We start from the raw sequence: 21,259 nt of genomic DNA, 5'->3' as shown, positions 1-21,259 counted from the left end.
AGGGTTCCCATCGTCTTGTTAAGTTTCTGCCTTTGGACCTTAGGGGACAAAACTGAGAGATCAATGTTGGTGTTTACCCATTAGTCAGCCTGAAGTTTCACTTACTCTTCATGTGCTAGTTTGGCAGAGAGATAGAGATATCACATAGAGTAAATAAAACCCACTGCAATCCACCACCTCACTAGGAAGGGGAAGAAGAATTATTTGAACGCTTAGACGTTACAAAGCTGTTGTTAAATGTGGTCTCTAGCAGTAACTTTGTCCAACAAAATCTCTTCATGTGTTCTTTCCCAGGCTCTGCATTAATGCTGACACAACAGCTTATGATGCAGTGCTTATACATTAATGGGCTAAGAGAGGGGTTTGGGGCTAGCTGCACGTCCTGCAGGGCTGCACTGCTTTCTGCACATGCACCAGACAATGCTACTCTCTGCTGGGAAGCTTAAAATTGCAAAAGCCACATGTGATCAGCTACTTCTTGCCCTCCCCCCCCCCCCCCCCTCCCCCAAAGGTTAGAAGTTCCTGATTCTCTGCCTCTTCTGAAGCAGTTTCAGCAGCCTACCTCTAAACTGCAATGGTCCCATGTTCAAGGAGCTGATCTCTTCCTGCCTGGCTCTGTTCATTATCTTATCATGCATCTGCCTATGTCACATTCCAGGAAACTGGTCCATGACTCTGCTGAGGCCTCCACATCACAAATATCCCCATCTAAAAGATGTGTTCAGTCTCCATAGCCTAAACACTGGCCCGTTCTCACACCAGTTTCACTATGAACTTGCAGTTGCTTCAGAAATGCCATCTAGGTTGCCTATTTTGGGATGCCTTGACAGTTTGCTATCTCCCCACCTTCTGACTTGATCAGAAATTCTGAGATTCAGAGGTGACAAGATCAAAGAGATTGGTTTAGCCTTCTAGAGAGATAGTAATTTAGATTTGCTTGCCCATCAAGCCTGTGACATGTGACCATGGGACTATGTTTTTCTTCCCAGTCTTGACCAGATTTCACTGGGGGAGTACTGTTTGACTTCAGGTAAACTAGCAAGCTTAATGAAAACTTATGTTTCTTTTCAGATGATAACCTACTAATTTCAGAGGAATTTCTAAAATAGACCCAGTCAGCCCCATTTAATAGTTTATTGCTAAAGATAAATAAAAAATTAAGTTCCTAACATTATTCCTGCCAAACACAAGAATAAAAAGAAAATGTTCATTTCCACCTAGTCTATAGTTTCATCTGAAATGTCTATGTATTCCAGAAATGGAAAACAGTTGAATTTTTTTAATAATTTAAAGCTGCATATTTAACAATTTTTGAAGAACGATAAGAACAGACACAGGAACTAACAGCAAATAATGATTGTAGATGTACAAGAAAAGTTGCATTAGCTACAAAATATAAGAAAGTACTCATGTTCACCTTCAAAACTAACATGGCAGACAAGTAGCTGCAGCTAGTTTTTGTTCCTCCTCTGACACCACCAGGAAGAGACTGAGTTGCATCAGCATATCTAGCTCACAAGGCACACATTCAACTATACAGAGTATAAGCGAAAACAAGCCTAACTTTTCAAGCATTTTTGTGTTTTAACAGTGTTTGGAACTAGTGGACTACTTTCAATTTCCTGGTAAATGGCAGCCTGCAAGAACTATATGGTGTCACAGGATGTGGGTGCCTTAATTTTATCTCCATTTTGCAGAGCACTGCTCTGTACTTAGCAAACCAGCTCTCAGCTTGCATTGTAAGCAAGCGCCTTCCCATTCCCATGGCAAGGTGGCCTGCCCGCCCCCAAATGTGTAAACTTCCTCACTGAGGTGAGGTGAAATGTAACAATGTACAAAAATATTAACACTTCAGCCTACATCATTTGCAAACATAGAATTTTGCAAAACTAGACTACCAGAAAGTGCAGTTGCCCTAATGACTTATCTTTCATTTTTAGCATGCTTTTTTAGCTACAAAGCACTACACAAGCAGCCTCTACAATGACACAGACCTCACGGTACATCACAGTATGAGACAGTTATTATCTGTCTGTTCATACTTTACCTTCCATGAGCATTACACTGTACACAGAAAATCCAGTGACTGTCCTGGATTAGGATGATCTGAGTTGCCCAGTACAAACATCCAAATACTTCTTCCTTTTATATTTCTGCTATTGCTAATTCAAGTATTCTTTAATTACCGAAGGTTCATTGATCTAAAGTCCAAAGAGCCACCCTTAAAAAGATGATTACTGTAGTACACTGACTACCTCCACGATAGCAACTGATGCTTAGGGAGTTGTTTTTTATTTTTACTGTATGTTCATATTCATAAGTCCTTCAAGACATTTTGGGTAAACCCCACATCATTCAGCTCTGAAGCTCACTTCCTAAAGACAACATTCACAAGCTTTATGCAGAGTTCTTTCCTAAAACAAAATCTAGCATCAAAAAACAACAACAAAAAAAAGGAACGGGTCACGTTTCTTCTCTTCCCCACTGCTCACAGAAGCAAACACCCTGTGCTATTACACTACTGTGTCCCCTTTTCCACACCACTAATGGATTGTAGTCAACTCTGGTTTCTAACATTGCCTTATACTTTCAAGCAGGAACAGGAATCTCACTAGGGCCGACTGCATGAAACTTTGTCAAAAGGCAGCTTTAGTCTTCTGTTTGCTTGCTCCTATTACTTTTTAACAATCTAACAGACCCACTGAGTTTTTCACAGCTTTTCTCATACATTGGAATAATTTGTTAATTTATTATGGTTTATGTTATTTCCTGAATTAATTTCTTCTTCATTTTGGTAATAATTACTTTGAATTTTACCTACAGCATTTGGTATTATCTTTAGTTGGCATCACTTCAGATGGATTTCCAGCTTCAGAAGAACACCTATAGTACCTAAACAAACACTCAACCCAGCTTTTATTTTTTCCTCTGGCTTTACTGCTCCCTCTCCACTTAGGCTCAGGCACACACATTTGCACAGTGTGTTAACATAATTTCCTTGCAGGTTCTAGGATTTCAGGGCAGGGGGGGTATGTTTTCTTTCTGTTCATTCTAAAATGCTTTCTCCTGGAGCTAACTTTAAAACAACAGTTGTCCCAGAGAACATTAGTGCTCATATTCTGCAGAAATAGCACTGGGGATTTTAGAGGAGATGTAATTTTTACTCTGTTTAAATTATACTTAGAAGATAGCATATTTATTTGCAAGACAAGACATTACATTTATGTAACATCCTCACATCTTGTCATGGTTCAACCCCAGCTAGCAACTAAGCACCACGCATCCACTCACTCACTTCCTTCCCCACCCTGTGGGGTGGGGGAGAAAATCGGGAAAAGAAGTAAAACTCATGGGTTGAGATAAGAACAGTTTAATAGAGCAGAAAGCAAGAAACTAATGATGATAATGATAACACTAATAAAATTACAACAGCAATAATGAAAGGATTGGAATATACAAATAATGCACAGGGCAATTGCTCACCACCTGCCGATCGACACCCCGTTAGTCCCCCAGCGGCGATTCCCCGCCCCCACTCCCCCCAGTTCATACGCTAGATGTGACGTCCCATGGTATGGAATACCCTGTTGGCCACTTTGGGTCAGCTGCCCTGGCTGTGTCCCCTCCCAAATTCTTGTGCCCCTCCAGCCTTCTTGCTGACTGGGCATGAGAAGCTGAATCCTTGACTTTAGACTAAACACTACTTAGCAACAACTGAAAACATCAGTGTGTTATCAACATTACGCTCATACTCAACTCAAAAACATAGCACTATACCAGCTACAAGGAAGACAATTAACTCTATCCCAGCTGAAACCAGGACACATCTCTCACTTTCTAATACCAAGTGGGCATAGATTTATATAACACTAACTCCAAATACCTAGTTATAAGACAAAAGCTTTTCGTGGTAAATCTCTACAAAGGCCTTAAACTGTGCAAGGAGTACTTTGGTTAGGTATACTGGCAGCTTGACACAACTGCGTGCATTAACTTTGTTTCTTTGTATGCCCCTTTTCCAGTCTAACTTAGTGGTATTTGCAGTGAGAGTCAAGAATGTGTGCCTTGGCCTCACAGAAAAGAATACAAACTCAATTACTCTGCACTTCCAAAGCACTGGGAATGAAATGGAGAAGGATTTTTCAGACCAGCTTTAAAATTGACAGAGGTAAAACAAATAACCACATCTGAATATTGTTACTTGTGCTTTTCTTAAAGTATAATATATTCTCCATAAAAAAACGTCCATTACAACATGACATTAAAGTAAGTCCATATTTAGATAAAAAGTGGTGACTCACTGCAATGAGATCAATGCAATCACTCAAAAAAATTATACATTGCTTAACAGGTTTGGACACAGTATAATAAGAGGCATCCAAGTGGCCTCAGGTTTCATCCTTAATGTATCAATATATTATATCAATTATACCAACAAACCTGAAAACACTTCCAAGATTACAGGTCCAGATCAAGCATACCAGAACACCAAAGGGGAAGTACCTCTATCTGCCATACTCTCGTTGCTACATGAAGGAAGCCTAAATCTGTAGGAGGGAAGGGAGCAGCAAAATGTGTCAGGATGTCCCCCTGGACAGTCAGAGGGCCAAGGCTGCAAGGGGCAGCTTAGAGCCTATTATTACCTGCAGAAGAGATTCAGTCAAAGATGTTTACACCTGGGCATTTCACATCATATTTCTTATCTACATTATAATTTTTTAAGGATTTTTTTTTATTATTTCATAGCTTGCCTTACTAAGCTTTGGAAAAAGATTCCTATCAATACACACATTTTCTTTAATTTAAATAAAAACATCCTTAACAAATAATTCTGTCTACTTAACAGAATTACAAGAATTAGAGAATAGCAAAAAATTGATTGATTTCAATACAGTTGCTCTGATAGACAGATCATAGGTGCCAATGAAAATAAGAGTTCCTACCCTGGATTAAAGATATATTTATATAAGGAAATACAGAAAGTTCATTCTGATTAATTATTAGTCTGCTGACAGCACAAAGCTAGTGCAATGGACCTGGAAGAGTCCTTGAAATGCCTCTGGCTTTGTAAGCCAAGAAAGTGGCAGGAATTAGGTTTTGCAGGTGAACAACCCTTGCATCTCCAGAGAATACTTTAAATCCCCCCCCCAGATCTGGAGAGTCTGTACTGTATGATGTCAAAAGCAATATTAAAAACATGCACCAGTAAGATTGTAAACACAGGACACTTAAATAATATTAAGTCTAATTATTTTTAGCAAAGAGTCATCAGAGAACTGAAATTCAGAAAGCATTTTGGATAACAACAGTAGGCATATGAAAAGCAAGTGTACCATAAAGATAATGAGCAGAGAGACCAAGCTAGGATCTATTTGCAATCGAACTGGTTTCTTCTTCAGCAACTGCATTATGAACCTTCTAGATGGAATCTGTGGACAAGAAACCAACATCCAACACTTCAAATACTCAGCATCACACACTGTCAGTCATTCTCAGTGTTCTTCATTATGAGTGAAACCTCCTGTCTCAGTATGAGAAGAACTCATAGGGATTTGGTTTTGAGTTTGTTTTTGAGCTAAAAGCTTTGAAGCACTTTTTGTTCTGAAACGTGGCATTACAATGAATTTCGTGACAGATCATTTCCCTAACGATCACATTTCCTGTAGTGAGACTTCTCATCTGCCTCTATGACTGCACCAACACTGCAACCACATGCACTCTGCAACACCTTCCACCTCCAGTGAAAATGCTATTATATGTGCACAGATTGAAACAGGACTCAAAGAGATGTGTCACTCTGACCGAAGACATAGATTAGGAGTCTGCATCACCAGCACAGCTGAACTGTTTTGACTTTGGGTTTGGATTTTGGGTTTGGATTTCTTTTACAAGGAGAGTAGGTGGTAACTTTTATAGAAATCTGCCTCACTAAGACCTATTGTGGTAGCCCTGATCATGTTAATTCTCATTTGCATTTGCCTCCTGCAGTACCACAATAATTCCAGATCATAAAATTAAATGCAGCTGCTAAATGTACTGACCCCTGCTGAAAAATTACTGGCACATTATTGTTATTTCCCTGCTCCTGATTTACTCTTGCTCATGCTCTAGAACAACTGAAAGGTGTCACCCTTTGATCTCACCCAATTGTCCAAGCAACCCTTCTATCTGTGCTTCAGTTTGATACCCCTGCCTGGAAGTAGGAAGAAATTTTCTTTTGAAGCTGACAGCAATCTCTCCCAGGAAGAAGGATTAATACCCTCATGTCTTCCTCCACTAGTCTTTGCTGAATATCAGATTAAGTTCTCATGTCCACCCTTTGCTAGGGTGACAAGTACTTTATGCAGAAGGTTAACCCAGGATTTCTGCAACTAGCTGAGGTGATATACGGGCCTCCTACTACTTTGCCAATTGACTGACAGGATTCATTAAATGAATCGTTTATTTTGCACAATAATCAATGTTACACTCTCCTCTTGTTTTGCATTGTTCAATATGACTTTTTGCTTGAGTTTGCTACAAAATATGTGACTTCCTTTACAAAATAACAGTCACAAACAAACAAAAGTTTTAATTAAAAAATGCTCCTTCTTGTGTCTTCATTTCCCCTCCTTTTTTTGCTTCTTACTTAGCAAAAGTTCCAGAGTATTTCTTTCTGTCCAACAACTTTCCAGGTGGCCTTTTAGAAATCAGCTCTCTGGATCTGGTTCCATTTAAGCTGGGAATAATGACTTTTCTTTGCTAAAGTGTTTTGAGCTACGTGTAACAGCAAGATATGTATGAAGGTGCATTGAAGTCCATTTATAAAGCAGAAATATTTTATATCAGCTCTACAAGGTGATAATTTGCTATAATGAACAGGTGTCCCAAGGCTCTTTTCTTTTGCATTTCCTTTAATAACTGATGTTTAGCAGCACTTACTAAAACTAATACGTGGTCTGATTTCTGCAAATACATACTTTTCCATCTAATGACACAAGTATTTTGCAAGGTAACATTGTAAAGAAAAACATTCCATGGTTTTTAAAGGAAATTACATTTCTTTGTCTCACCTAGAAGATAAAAATGACAGTCAATGACATTATGTTTCACTCAAAACCACTTATATGTGTATGAAATAATCCAGGTTCGGGTACATTCCCGAATGCAGAAATCTATTCTAAACCCTTCGGCATTTAGGAAGGGTTTCTTCTTACATACATGTCTACTTACATACATAAAACCACACACTGTAAAGAACTGTCATCCCATTAATGGTTTGGGAATCCTGAATAGTGGCTATATGGTGGCTAATGGTTCAAGCCTTGTGTGTCTAGCCTGATAGTGATGTATTTTACTTTCACTATGAAGAATCCCACTGAAGTTGGCTCCAATTTAAACTAGTGAATGACAATTTGCTTTCTTAAAGGCACAGATTTAAATAAGTAAAATTAGTAAAATCTTAGTAACATTTATTTTAAAGACAAGCTATTTTTTCTCAGGCAAAACTTTCACAAACATAGTTTGAAAGCTTCTCCAGGTAACAATTTTCTGAAGGGACACTATAATCATTTCAGTACTGCAGCTCTAACCATTATTAAGATATGAATGAAATGCCTTCCTGACTGGAAAAAGAATGTATTTTTCTTCATTAGACATTGCTTCTTCCCCTCTCCATTCATTCTGCACAATATGCTTACTCTCTAGAGAAGAGAGACATTTTCAGCGACTTCTCTGAGCAAGAATTCCTCCCACCTCCCCTTTAAGAATTGCCTTTAATCTTTGTTATAAGTGGAAGAATGCTAGTATTCTGCCTACACTTCCTGGAAACTCAGACTAGGCCTGTGTGTATGCTTTTATCAAAATATCCATCAAAGGTCAGGTAATTTTCCATACTCATCTAGAGACAAAGATGCTACCTATCTCGATGAATCAGTTCAAGAGTGTTAGTGCTTCTCCCTCAAAATGAATCAGATATAGTCACTAAGAAAATGAAGGACATTATTTCCATGACTACAAGTGTGCTCAGAATTACAATCTTATCATATTCCACAGCTTCTTCCACTGTGGGCCCCCAGTCCACCTCTTCCCTGGCGTTGGAGCCAGTGACAGGAGACAAGGGACCAAGTAGCAAATCAGTCCGTAGTGGCTAACTAGTCAGCAGAGTCAAACGCTGCACTAGTTCTGGTGGCTATCAGAAAGTATGAGGTCAATTAGGGAGCAGAGGACACAAAGTGCTATGTTTAAAAAAAAAAAAAAAAAAAAGAAGAAGAAAAAAAAGGCCTTCTTCATGCTACCGCTGAAGAAATGCTGGAGACAAGCCATTAAGTGTTCATCCTCTTTAGACTAACATGTAAAATGGTGATCGTGCCTTCAGTACTTTTTTACTCCTTACACAGGAAAGAAATCCCCTGATTTACTGGAAAAAAACCATGATGTTTGTTTTAGCATCAGGACTGCAGTTACTACTACAAGTTATCAATATGTCAGCACATTCATTGTAAGCCATTGCAAAGGGCAAAATTTCCAAAACATAAAAGGCATTTAGGAGCCTAAGTGATCCTCAAGAAATCCACTATACCACCACCACCACCACCAACAACAACAACAAAATGTCAGCTTCTCCAGCAACAATACAAAGAAACTTGACTGAAATCACTTTGTGCTGCAGGGATTCTAATGTGACCAACAGAGATCAAAATATTTTAATTTATTACTTAATTCTTATCTTGGCATTACAGCAGTTACACAAAATTTGCTTGACATCTTAACTTCGAAAGACTTGAAATAGTCAACAAATTAGTTTTCTTTTTCCTCCTCAAACATCTCTTGAGCAAACATATCAAATGTTTCTATACAATATTTTGCACTTAAATTTCCTACCAACATCCACTTTGCAAGTATTGGTGCTGATTAAGGATACAAAAATAAAGGCTACAGCTCAAAACAGATACAATGTGATGGTTTTTCAGTAGGCTCTTTCCCCTACTTCCATTTCTGTTCTATGCTCCATTAAATGGGAATTATACTGCCCTTCATCCAAACTGAAACTTAACACATCTTGAAAATTGTAATTCCGCATTTCCTGACATCACACAGATCTAGTGGAGATTGGTATAAACATTACCAATATTCATGTGATCTACTTTAAATGTGGCATCTACCTTAAAACATTTCACTTTTTGCAAGAAGCAGGAATGCCTCATAAAACAACATTTAAAGCCCTTTGTCGAATAAATATCAACAAATGCAATGTCCATTTTTATATCAAATAATTGAAAACAATACAAAAGTAATGATAACACTAATATGATACAAGTCACTTCCATGGTCATAAATACAATAGAAACAACTGTAGTCCTCAGAAATATGTAGGAAAGACAGCTACCAATGTGTTGCCCCTGGTCAAGAGGTGCAGGAATATGGCAGGTTTGGCACTACACTACTGCAAAGAACTGAATGTTTAACTAGACCTCACCAGGTGTTTTAACAAAACAAAACAGAGCAAAACAAAACCCAAACCCCAAACAAACAAACAAAAAAATCCCCCACATCAACACACAACAAACCAGAATTTCTGTATGAGTTCTTCAATTCTGTTCCAAATATTGGAAGACTAGCTATGAAAAAGCTTAATTTGCTTCATTTACAACATTGCCAGAACTTCAGCACAGAATTACACCCTGGAAAGTCGCAGATACATATGACTTTCACAATGTACAATTACTATTTTATAATAAAATCATACACTCATAAGATGATCCAAAAGACATTGTCTGGGGAGCAAAGGTTCAGGAGTTTGCAGATGTCAATTAGTATCGTCAATGCAAAGCCCTAGTTCTTTTCCTTTCCTGACACTTAGAAACATTCACCGAGATCTTTCATTCTGTGATCGCAGACTGCTGTTTTGGTGCAGCACAGAAATGCTCCAGTGCATGCAGTGAAGATACTTTTTGCCTGCAGAGCTAATTCTGTGCATGAGCCATGGAGTTAGTGAGGCAAGTGACCACAAAAAACAAAAAACCATCTCGCAGCTATGTAGTAAAATGCTGGTTTAGGTAATCAGATTATATTCCATCTTTTGTCACAGAATTCTTGTATGATGCTACAAAATCTACTTATACTAAATTTTCCATACAGCAGTCATTAATAATTAGTCTGCATTTAACAGGTTCTTATCTTAATTATACTAATCAGATTCGCAGAAGTGGTGACCTTTCAAAACTGCGAATTAACTGAAGTAATGGGTGCTTTAAAGAGTATGGTGCTCGTCTCAGGTTAACCTTTCTGAATCAATAGAATGCTTTTCTCTTTGCATCATTTTTTCATCACAAATATGAAAATCCATATGTGTGTACCACTTAGCTACACAAGATGAGCACCATCATCAAAAAGCTTAAGAAAAAAACCTAATATTTCTAGCTGCAGAAAGTTTTGAATAGTAATTCCATAAATACGGCCTGAACTATACATTGAGCAACATAGACATAATAATACACTGAATAAATTTTCATTCTCTACACAGAGAATGAACTCTCTTAAACCAGTTTCATCATCCTTCCTTTGATGCTTTGGAGTAGCAGTAGCTGTACCATCACTCCTTGTCCCACAGCATTGATCTCCCCTCATCTCTCCCCTTCACATCTCTTCAGAACTTCTTTCTGAATGTTAATTCTTATAACTACAGAAAATTTCACTGAAAAGACACCAATTGCATCCACTAACACTGTAAAGATCTGACATCAGCCATAAATTAGACAATTTATCACTGTACCAATCATTGCAGTGCTTTTCAAAGACTACCAAAAAGTTCTGAAGTGATTTTTTAAAAATGATGTAGGGTTACATACCTGTTTCCTGCTACCTATGGTTGCTCATTGCTACAAGGACAAGCTGACATAACAGAGAGAGCTCAGATTTTACAGAAAGACAATATTATTAAACAGTTATTACACATTCATTCAAGACTCTACTCACAGCTCTATCTTATAATCATCTACTGTAATAGCAAACACAGCCATTCCAAATCCTTAGCTTTTCACAACAAAACCTTTTCACTCAAACTTGCAGCCATCTAGAACCCAAAAGTCCTTATGACCCTGAAATCCAACTCAGCAAATTAATCACAACCAATTCCATTAAAAAAAAAACCACCTCTGTAGAGTTCAATAAATATTTTAAAAAAATATTCTATACTGTAATATGGATCCAGGTCACACTGGAATTAATTGCAGGCAATTCCCAGAGCTTGTGTCAACAGAGTTCACCACCTGATATTCAGGAAACATGACATCATCCTCTGCAACCCTGAAGATAAGTTCTGTATTTTTTTTCTCATTGTTTTTTTCAAGAGAAAAGAGTTATAGTGTGATTTCTATTTTCCAGTCTAAATCTATTAGGTTAATTACAGGTCAAAATTAATTTATTATTGTTATTACTATTTTTGAACACTTAGATATGAGAATGCTGAACGCAACATACAAATTTTCTGAACTGAACTGTATGTGGTCCCTCTCTTTCATATACAGATGCTGTTCACGTTTCCTCATCTCCTGCATACAGAGTATCTGCTACAAGGATTGTGAATCAGAGGGGTGAGATTATATGATTATATGCACTCCCACACAAGAGAGTGAATGTGTGTGTGTGTGTTTGAAACACATCATCTACATATTCTGTTGTTTGTTTACCATATTTCACTCACTGGTGAGATAATTCAATAAGTTAATGAAAGTATTAAACAGCTGGAGAAAATAATAATTGCAAATAAATATAGTGCCTTTGTTTGTGACCTGATTTTTTATTGTTTCTATAGAGCAAGAGAGGAGCTTTGGAGCACCATAAGTTTTTACCTGCAGCAGTTTTATCATTAAGAATTATCTTCCAGGAATACGTGCATCTGTTGTTGTCATGTAAAGAAGTTGTAAGAGCACAATGTGAGACCTGCAATACATGGACCTGTGTAGGAGAGTTTATTTTGGAACCAGGGAGTAATTTATTCTGTTGTATGCTGTTTTGAATAAGATGTGTATGTCCCTTTCTCAGAAAAGGAAATAAATAGCACAGGGGATTATGCAAACTCTTTGGCTGGGCACATACACTACTATTACTTTTTCCTTTACCTGTCTTTCCTCTTGCCTCTATACCTTTCCTTTTTAAGAAATATCCATGCTGTCTAGAATCAGATCATAAACCCTTTGAGGACAAGATCATATTTCATCCTACATTTGTACAGCATCTAGCCCAACAAGAATATTTGATCATGACTGTGGCAATTAACCCTACTGTATACACAGGTCAGACAGTCACACACACACAGGAGCGCTTCTTCCTGACTTTTCAAGTGTTCAGTATTCATAACTTAAGAAAAAGTTTCAGAAAATATTAACTTGCAGCTGCACAGTCCAAATTTTCACACCATCTCAATGACCAACACATGGAGGCCTTCCAAAAATCTGATCATTTTATTCTGTGAAAAAACCAGTTCTCAAGTGGTTTAGAGCTTACAGTCAAAACTGGGGGTGTCTCCTCCAAACAGCTTTCTCAGGGCAGCTAACAGGAAAGCAGAACTTTGAGTTTGAAGACCCCCAGTAGGTTTAAAAAAAAAAAAAAAAAAGTGTTCTAAAAAAAAAGTGTCCTGTTCTAATATAAAGCCAAAGAAAATTCAACAAAATGCAGTAAAAAAACCCACAAAGATAAATTCTTTAAGACACTTGAAAGCCTTTTCATCCTTTCCACTGACGTCACACTGAGGTGAGACAGGTGAGCAGCAATTCTGTTGCTCAGAAGAGAGCATAAGAGAGCATCAGAGAGCAACAGAGACCATCAACTGCAGAAACAGCAGCTGAAAATGGCATATCTGACATGCTCTATTAAAATGTCTTCCTTGCTCAGTGAAAAGTGTTTTTTAGAAGCTGTGGCTTGCAAGCAGTCTTTCCCTTGCCATTTAAGGCATGCTTCTGCAATGATGACACACTCGTTCAGATCTCTGGAGCACAATCACTCCCACTTTGTAAATGGCTCTCCTCCCAACATTAATACAAAAACTTAAACCAGCTACTCACCAAACACTTGCCTGTTTATTCAGGGTGGTGCAAACTGCATATTAGCAAGCCCTTAAGCATGGCATTAATCACAGCAGGAACACAAATGCAGCTGTCGCTTTTTTATTAGCTTTTGGAATAATCTGATCCTCAAATCTTGGAATTTTTGTGGGACCTTTATTCCTGAACTATTCTGTGATTTCTAATGAACTTAATACATCCTGTGTTAATTCAAAAGGCATCTGTAGGCAAGATTTCCATAAACTGTATGCATCTACAAATACTATCTTATTACATATTAAAATTTTCCTATTTTACCACTTCAAACTGGCCTGTCTTCAGAAAAGTATAAAGAGCTAAATTCAGGAGGCCAGACATCACCGGATTTTATGGAAGTTTCATGTCTGAGTATTACAAAACTTTTAAGTATTACAAAACTTTGATCCATTAATATCTAGGATAAATAACTCTATAGGTCTCACATTCATTTCCTTTAACTGTCTCCCTTGTATTCAGCACCATTCCACTGTAAACCTTCTAAACTGTAAGTTGACACCAGGTTAAGCTGTCATTATTCCTACCATTTTCTAATAGTGAGAGTGAGTGTATTGGGCAGCTTTCAGAAACATTTATTTCTAGGTCATTTGATTAGCAGACTGGGACAGCAAAATCAGAAATGCTACTAAGATGTACTAACACATATTTCTTACCGCTGTTTCATATCTTTCCCTCAAACCTCAACCACATTTCATACTTCAAACACACTAGACTGCAGGTGTGTGGAGGATGTAGAAAAGTCTTTCAGTTCTGTTGAGGCAGCACAGCTGAGCACAGTAGCATTAATGAAACTGCAAACAAGGCCAAGTATTTTCATGTACTTATTGGACAGTCTCAAATATCATAAATGTTATACTTCCACTCACACACACAGATGGATGGCACAGGCATGCATTCACACACATTATTTGGGGATGAGGGAACTTGTATATTGCTTACAAGAAACCTAGGGCAACAATCTCTCACTGCCATCAGGGACCAAGTAAAAAAAAATTACACGTAATTTTAAAAATACATATGTCATTATCATTTAAATTCTTCTAAGAAAGAGTGACATGAATAAATAAATCCTCCAGATACTCTATCCAAAACTCATTAAAACCAAAATATTTCTCTACAGTGTATATGCATGTGATTCTGCATTCATTTTAGACATCAGTGGTCTACCTCAAGAAGATTAACTAAACTTCTGCAGTAGCAACACTGGTCATCTTTCCTTCAATTATGCGAGCATAAAATTTTAAATCATATGCTGACAGAGTCAGATTGGCCTGCATTTCTCTAGAATGGTTGGTTTACATTTATAAATGTTACCCCTGAGACTCATAAAACACCTAATTTACCAGACAGGCTCACTGTTGTATTTACTCCTCCCTAAGCATGGAGGATGCTTTGTAACATGAAGCATTTTGCAGCTATGGTCCATTTAGGACACCTTCTCGTCTCATCCACAGGCACTGGAAGTAAAAAGCTGGCAATCCTGTTCTTGTGTCTCACAAGGACTCATTGCCAGCTTCAGTTATTTCACCCAACATTGGTTAAAATGGAGACTGCAGTTGACATGATCATGTTTTAGAGATTTGCTGAAGTTAAGCACAATATGGTTTGTTCTTACTCAGCATAAAAGTATTGGCTCCCCATTGACAGCACGTGTGCTTTAGGACTGAGAACAAGGTAGAAATTTATGCACAAGACATTTGTTTCATACTTTTCATTTTTTTTTGCTCAGATACACTATTCAAAATACTCTAATGCACAACCAGTTTCTTCAGATTAATTTGTGGTAGTTTACAGGTTGCAAGAGATAAGCATCCCTCAGTATATTTAAGGAATTATGACTCTACATTTTGCAACAAGGTATGTGTTACTACCTTCAACTTAACAGACGGTGAAACTGAGATGTGGAGAAATGAAAACAACTTAACACTTCATACAATGAGTTTCTGAGACAGCCTAGACTGCAGCTGACTTCTGTCTCTTAGATCTTATTCTAGAAGCCTGACTACGCTCTGCCATTTTTCTTACCCTTTTTTCCACCTACATATGTCTTAACTCAGAGGCATCCAGAAAAAGTTCAGGGACTCTTAAATATTCCATTCACAGCTTCTGGAATGTATATGATTACCTGGAAAGGCTTTACTAGCTGTATATTTCTGTACCATTTCAGCTGAGGCTCTGTATTGTACATTTCCCTGAGCGTAAAATCTTTCAGCTCATATAGGACGTATATGCTTCATTTAACAAACTATTTGCTTATATGTTGTACAGAAAGCTTCATTGTATGGCTTTATTTTTCTATTAGACAGCTAGTTTGATTATTTCTCTTTTTGTCAGGAAAAGAATTTATTTCAAAAGGCAATTAAAAATATTGCTCCAAGGAGTCCACATTTTTGCAACAACAAAAAATGTCTTTCATGCACAACAAAAGATACCTCTAGAGCCCTGAGCAGGGTGGTGGGATTATGAGTGAAGAAGAGATAGATTGTAAAAGAAGTCTTTGAAACTAGAGAATAGAAACCTAAGCAAGCAGGCTAGCTGAAGAGGCACTGACACAGAGGGAATAACTGGAAGAACAGTACTGCAAAGTAGTGGTATAAAAGAAAAGAAGTGGGTCCTGTTAGCTATACAACACTGGATAATATAAGCTGGCACTGAAGTGCTCACAGCTAGTTTCTAAAATCCTGGCACTGAAGGCCCCAAACTGCTTTACTTGAAAGGGAAAGAAACCTGGAGATAGATAAAATGCTGTAACAGTTACTGAAACACCAGCGAACAAGATCTGTTTGCAAGGGTATGGGTAGCCTGGAAACGTATCAGGACACACAGTACAACAGTCTGAGAGAATAGTAAAGTTGCAGGGAAAAAAACCCTGCTTTTGCAACCATATCTGTTATTTTAATCTTGATATTTACAGGAGGAAATCAGAATTTTGCCACTTTAAAACTTTTTAGCATTTTTTGCACAGAAGTGTTTCAGGGCCTAAACTGAGGTTTGAAGAGAGTAAACTATTCCTCACAAAATGTTTTGGATGATCTGTACTTCATAAGTTTGCCTGAAAAAAAATAACTTCTTGATTTCTAGTTGTATACAATTAAAGATGAATAAATGTGAACAACAGACATCTCTGCACAATGCAGAAAGCAGCAGGGCTCAGGGACAATCGCTGTCTCCCAGGCAGGGCTGGCAGTCACGGCTCCAGCAGCCAGCTCAAAGGGCATGTCTGTATGAAGCAAGGCACGGACATCCAGTTCTGCCCTATCTAAGCTGTTATATTGCTTGTATTCTTGCTAGGGTTTGAAAGGAGTTCACTCACAGCCACAAAGAGCTGAACTCCTGCTAGCAAGTAGCAAGCCTTGCCCAGCACATGACACTTCACTGCAGTGCCTCTTGTTCCTCTGCTGTATCAGGTGCCATCTCTGCAGCCACCCCCATACTGCGCTCCTCCGTGGTCCTCACCCTTGGGGCTGGCAGCATGGGAGGAACAGCCACCCAAACAAAGGGGAATGACAGTGGAAAGACTCAGGTAAAGTCTGCGCTGCAAAACATGGGGTAATGCAGAGATACTTGAGCTAACTCTAAAGGAGGTAGTTGAATGAGTACCACGAGAAGTCAAGCCATGACAGCAGAGAGTTCATTGTGGGTTAATTTGCTCTGCCTTCCTGGTGGGCCAGATGTATGCTTATGAATATTAACTCTTAAAACTAGATCAAGAATGTAAACAGAGGACAGAACATTTTCATGGCCTGCTGTTCTCCTTTCCTTGCTCCCAGCATGGTACAGTATATACCACAATGCATCTGCACAGCAAAAGAAAACAGGATAATTTTCATGCACGATATACAAGCATTCACAATTTCAGTGTAGAGACTGCCTACTTCTTTAATGCATACACATGCTCCCAGAGAGGTAGGCAGTTCAGCAGACAGGTCACAGGAGTCAGGAAAACAGAACTTGATTCCTGATACTTAGGAACATCTTGAAAAGTCACTTCGTCCTGTTTCCTCTCCCCACTTCTTCTGCCTTATCTCATTATACATGCAATGTGTCTAACCCACTAAGTGTTGATTTGTTCTTCAGAACTGAAATATAGAAACATAAATTCACCAAATTAAAATTAAAACTAAAGGAAATGGTTCCAACATACCATGCCACCGAGAGCTTGATTTTCTTTAGAACTGCTCTCTGCACAGCAGTTTTGCAGCTTTATTTCTATACTGATAAAAACATTCTCAGTATGTCAATATACTGATGTGAGTGAATACAGAATGACTAGCAAATGTCTTTTCCATACTATGTAAGAAAGACCCATTAGTCCAGAACCAGTATCTCTTGCCCTATCTGCAGTTACAATCAGCATACCACATGAACAACCCAGCTATTTGCTCGTTATGTTTGTGCAGGTCTAGGTGAACGGGTAAAGAAAATTACATGTTTCATCCAAATCAGTAGCTAATTCTAGTCCAGAAACCACATAGCTATGCTGGTGTGCTGCTGTGCTCCAATTAACAAGTGTCCTGCTGGTGGCTTAGGTACACCACCATAATGAATGGTTTCCAGTTTAGAAGTCGCTCTTGTCTGGCCAGCCCAGGAAGTAAGCAGGACTGCCTGCGCCTCTGTGCATACACAAACTCTCTCAATTGATTTTGAATAAAGTATTGGAACTATGCAAGATGTGAAAAGCAGGCAATTTGTTTCAAATTATTAAGAGGCCCCTGAGTGCAGGACTCTGGGGTATGTATTTCAGAAAGCTTTAAGTGCACCACTAAAAAAAAAAGAGTATGGTACAGTCCTAAACAGAACCTGCAGTGGGGCATCCATGAGAGGAAAACATCAGAGACGGTGCTCTAAAGCCTTCATTCACTTCACTTTCTTCTACCTTAATGACTATACTCCTGCCAGTGCAATTCCCCTTATTCTTTATCCTACACATAAAATGAGGCGATACTAGTAAGTTTCACTGCTTAAAAATTAGATCTGCCAGACTCTTTCCAGAGGGATACACCAATCTGTGAAAAAGGTTTCCACAGAAAGTCAAAGCCGTAGGATGAGCTATACTGCCAGTGATGTCTGTGCAAAGAAAATGTAACACTTCCAGGTGGAAACCTCCACAGCTGTTGGGCACGGAGACTGCATGGCCTCAGATTCCATGTGCCTGCCGAAGCTTCTTGGTACTTTTAACTTGGAAAATAAAAAAGCCACAGTCAAAACTACCAAGCAATTATTTAGTTTCCTGAAATAAAGGAAGTGGCTCAGAAGTGGGTGAAGGCTTTTGAAAGCTGTCAAATTGCTAATACTTTTGTAGAGGGTAGGGGAGGAACCTGAATTAATGATCTAATGGAAAAAAAAATGCTTGTCCTGCAAGCTTTTTTGTTGGTGGGGTTTCTTTTCCCTAAATGGAAGCAAAGCTTTTTTTCTGGTTGTGGTTTTTTTTTTTTTTTTTTTGGGGGGGTGGGGGGGCTAGGTTGGGGTTGGGGGGCATTATTGGGTTTTTGGGGAGATGTTTTTTGTTTGGGGTTTTTTGCATAAACAGGCATTGATGTATTGTATCAGGTTTGTTAGCATAACTATTTTGATTGGGAAGTCAGCCTAGACATTAAGAAAGTGTTATGTTATTAATCTTACATTAAAGATTTTAAGAAGCACACATCTGGCAACTAAAGGTTTTAGAAAAACTAGGTATTCCATGTAGGTAGAGAAGAAACACTAACAAATAGTGCACAAAAAACCTGATTAATTTTATGGGATATTTCAGCAGTGCAAATGTTTACACGGACAGATGGAACTCCAAGTTTGGTGTTTATTGTTACCATATATTGGTATGTATAGGTACACACAAATACCATTATTCCTCTATTTCTTACCAGGATAACCAGCTGGATACATGCGTTTTATTTGGGGATTTACACAGTGAAAAGGCCTTTGTGCAGGCTCTAGATATTACTAACTTTTTCTTGTTTGTTTGAATGTAGTTTGATGTTCTTAAAAGTGGCTTGGTGATTGCAGGAAATTAGAGATGTTTTATAGGATGTCTCTCCTTGTGGTGGAAGTCAAACAACCTTAAAATTTCTCCTGCTAGGTCATCAAAATCACTAAGAACAATAAGCTCTTGGAGAATAATAATAGTAATAACAAAAGAAGTCTCCAAACCCACCCAACACTTAGTAACAAGCACCTGAAAATTGTTCTTGCCATAAAACCAAAGCATACACCACCTTTTCCAAATGTTGCTCCTCCATTAACAAACTCCTCCCTAGAAGACTGCCCAGCCACCCATAGCTATGAGGCAGAGTAAACTACACAGCAAAGATGAAGTATAATGGTTCTGTCATCCTGACAGGAGAATCAATCTCTGTGCCAAACTACATGGTGAAAACAAGGTCTGTGAGATTGAGTACTTGATACTACAGTGTGAGACTGTTAATTGCGTTGTATAATAGAGAGAGAGGAGTTGAAACTTATAATTTCTTTGAGGTTCTTCTGTTTAGTAAAAGTATGTAGAAAGGAACAGGCTTGAGCTAGACTACTGTGTGTGGACAGAGAAAATAACTATTACTTGAAATAAAATAACGCTACCCCTCTTTCTGTGTTCCAGCCCTCTCTGTTAGCTAACACGTCGACTGACTGTGGAGGTGGCTGAGAGAGCAGACAGTAACCTGCCCTTTTTGGAGAAAAGGTAGCAGTGGGAAGTCTCAGAAAGACTTATAAAATGGAAAGTAGGACAGCAGATTTAAAAAAAAAAAGGGGGGGGACGGGGACGGGGACGACAGGGACAGGAAAAGCAAGAGATTTTGTTCTTTTCCTCTACAGTACAGCCTTCATTTGTTTTCTTATAATATCCAACAGCTACCAACCAGATTTATTCAGTGCTGCCTCTCTTCAGAAACTTTGAAGGACAAAAGAACTAATGCTCAGGCTTCAAATGCTCTTCTTAGCTGGTTATCAACTAAAGGCAGATCATTTCTTGCTTACATCAGTATAAATCTGGAGTTACTATAGTGACATGATGATAGAAGCATAGATAAATTCAATATATGTGAAAAGAGGTTTCAGCCCTGCATATAATTTGCTGCCATTTCAGAATATGTTTCAAGCCACTTTTTAGGATGAACATTAGAGAAAAGCTTTTGTGTCTGCCATCAACTATTCCAAATTACATTAACTAGCTAAACTGATGAAAGGTACATATACATAGAATGCTTCATGTTCTTTTCAAGAAAATATTTTCTTAAACTTAGATCCATTTTTGTCTTTATAGAAAGTATTACCTCAAAATTAATTGGGTTTTTTGCTACTTACATTATCTGTCACATCTAGCATATTTTGCAAGATCAACATCTTGGGCTCTATCTTTCTCTTATAAAATTTTAAAAAGTCAAGCAACAAATTCACCTGCACTGGGGTAATTAGACAATTAAAAATTTTGATGGCTCTTTAGCAAGCAGTTTTTATAAAATAAATAAATAATATGTATTTTATAAAATAAGTAATTTCCCAACTGTAGAGATTAACTTACAATGTTTAGATTTTTTTACTAACCCCACTGCAGTAAAAATCAAAATTTGAGGAACTGTAAGCAGATTCTGAGGTCGGCGAGTGGCTAAAATGGATGGGAAGATTTTTTTCTTTAAGGATTGAAACACAGAAAACAAAGTACTGCATCATGAGATGAAACCAAACATAAAGACTGTATTGAACAGGTTCACATAAGAGATCTAAACATATTCTTTTTTAAATACAACTATAATTATTTTTTTTTATTTTTTTTTAAATGATTCATATAGCTCTCGCGTATGACCATGCGGAAGACATTTTAGCCTTGTACATTATGTGTCAATCTTCCCGATTTAAGTTCGGACACCACTGCATACGATCGTATTCCAGTTTCTGAACAAAGATGCTATTTCTCCACTTTGCAAAGCTTTTAATTTGTTTTACTTCTACAGAGGACATTCAGGTATCAAAATGAGAGAAAGAAATATCAATTGCTACCTACCTTTGACAAAAGCATCCCGTCTCAGAAATGCAACACCAAATGCTAAGAGTTTAAGCCACAAAAACATGGTTATTTCTGGAAATCAGGCGTATCCTTATGAAACAGCATGTGTCTCTCTCTGGAAAGCAAAATAAGTGTTATCTGTCTGCAAAATAATTTCTCAGCAAAACCTGAACCAAAAAAGAGA

The 21,259-nt window shown here is 38.0% G+C and overlaps 1 protein-coding gene across 19 annotated transcripts in view; it reads right to left on the bottom strand.

Annotated features, from left to right (window-relative positions):
- Nucleotides 1-21,259, bottom strand: part of PTPRC (protein tyrosine phosphatase receptor type C) — a 95,982-nt gene that overhangs the window by 48,890 nt on the left and 25,833 nt on the right. For 5 of the 19 annotated variants that reach the window (XM_049807685.1, XM_049807693.1, XM_049807698.1 and 2 more), the window contains one exon: nt 21,073-21,190. In XM_049807685.1, the coding sequence (XP_049663642.1) occupies nt 21,073-21,139 (67 nt within the window). In that variant the 5' untranslated portion in view covers nt 21,140-21,190. Of the gene's footprint in view, nt 1-3,483; nt 3,566-21,072; nt 21,256-21,259 lie in introns of those variants that run through there. The other 14 variants (XM_049807689.1, XM_049807691.1, XM_049807688.1 and 11 more) reach the window with 6 other exon arrangements.

This window comes from Accipiter gentilis, chromosome 8 (assembly GCF_929443795.1).
Source record: "Accipiter gentilis chromosome 8, bAccGen1.1, whole genome shotgun sequence".
NCBI lineage: Eukaryota > Metazoa > Chordata > Aves > Accipitriformes > Accipitridae > Astur > Astur gentilis.
This window is presented reverse-complemented; position numbering and strand designations above follow the sequence as displayed.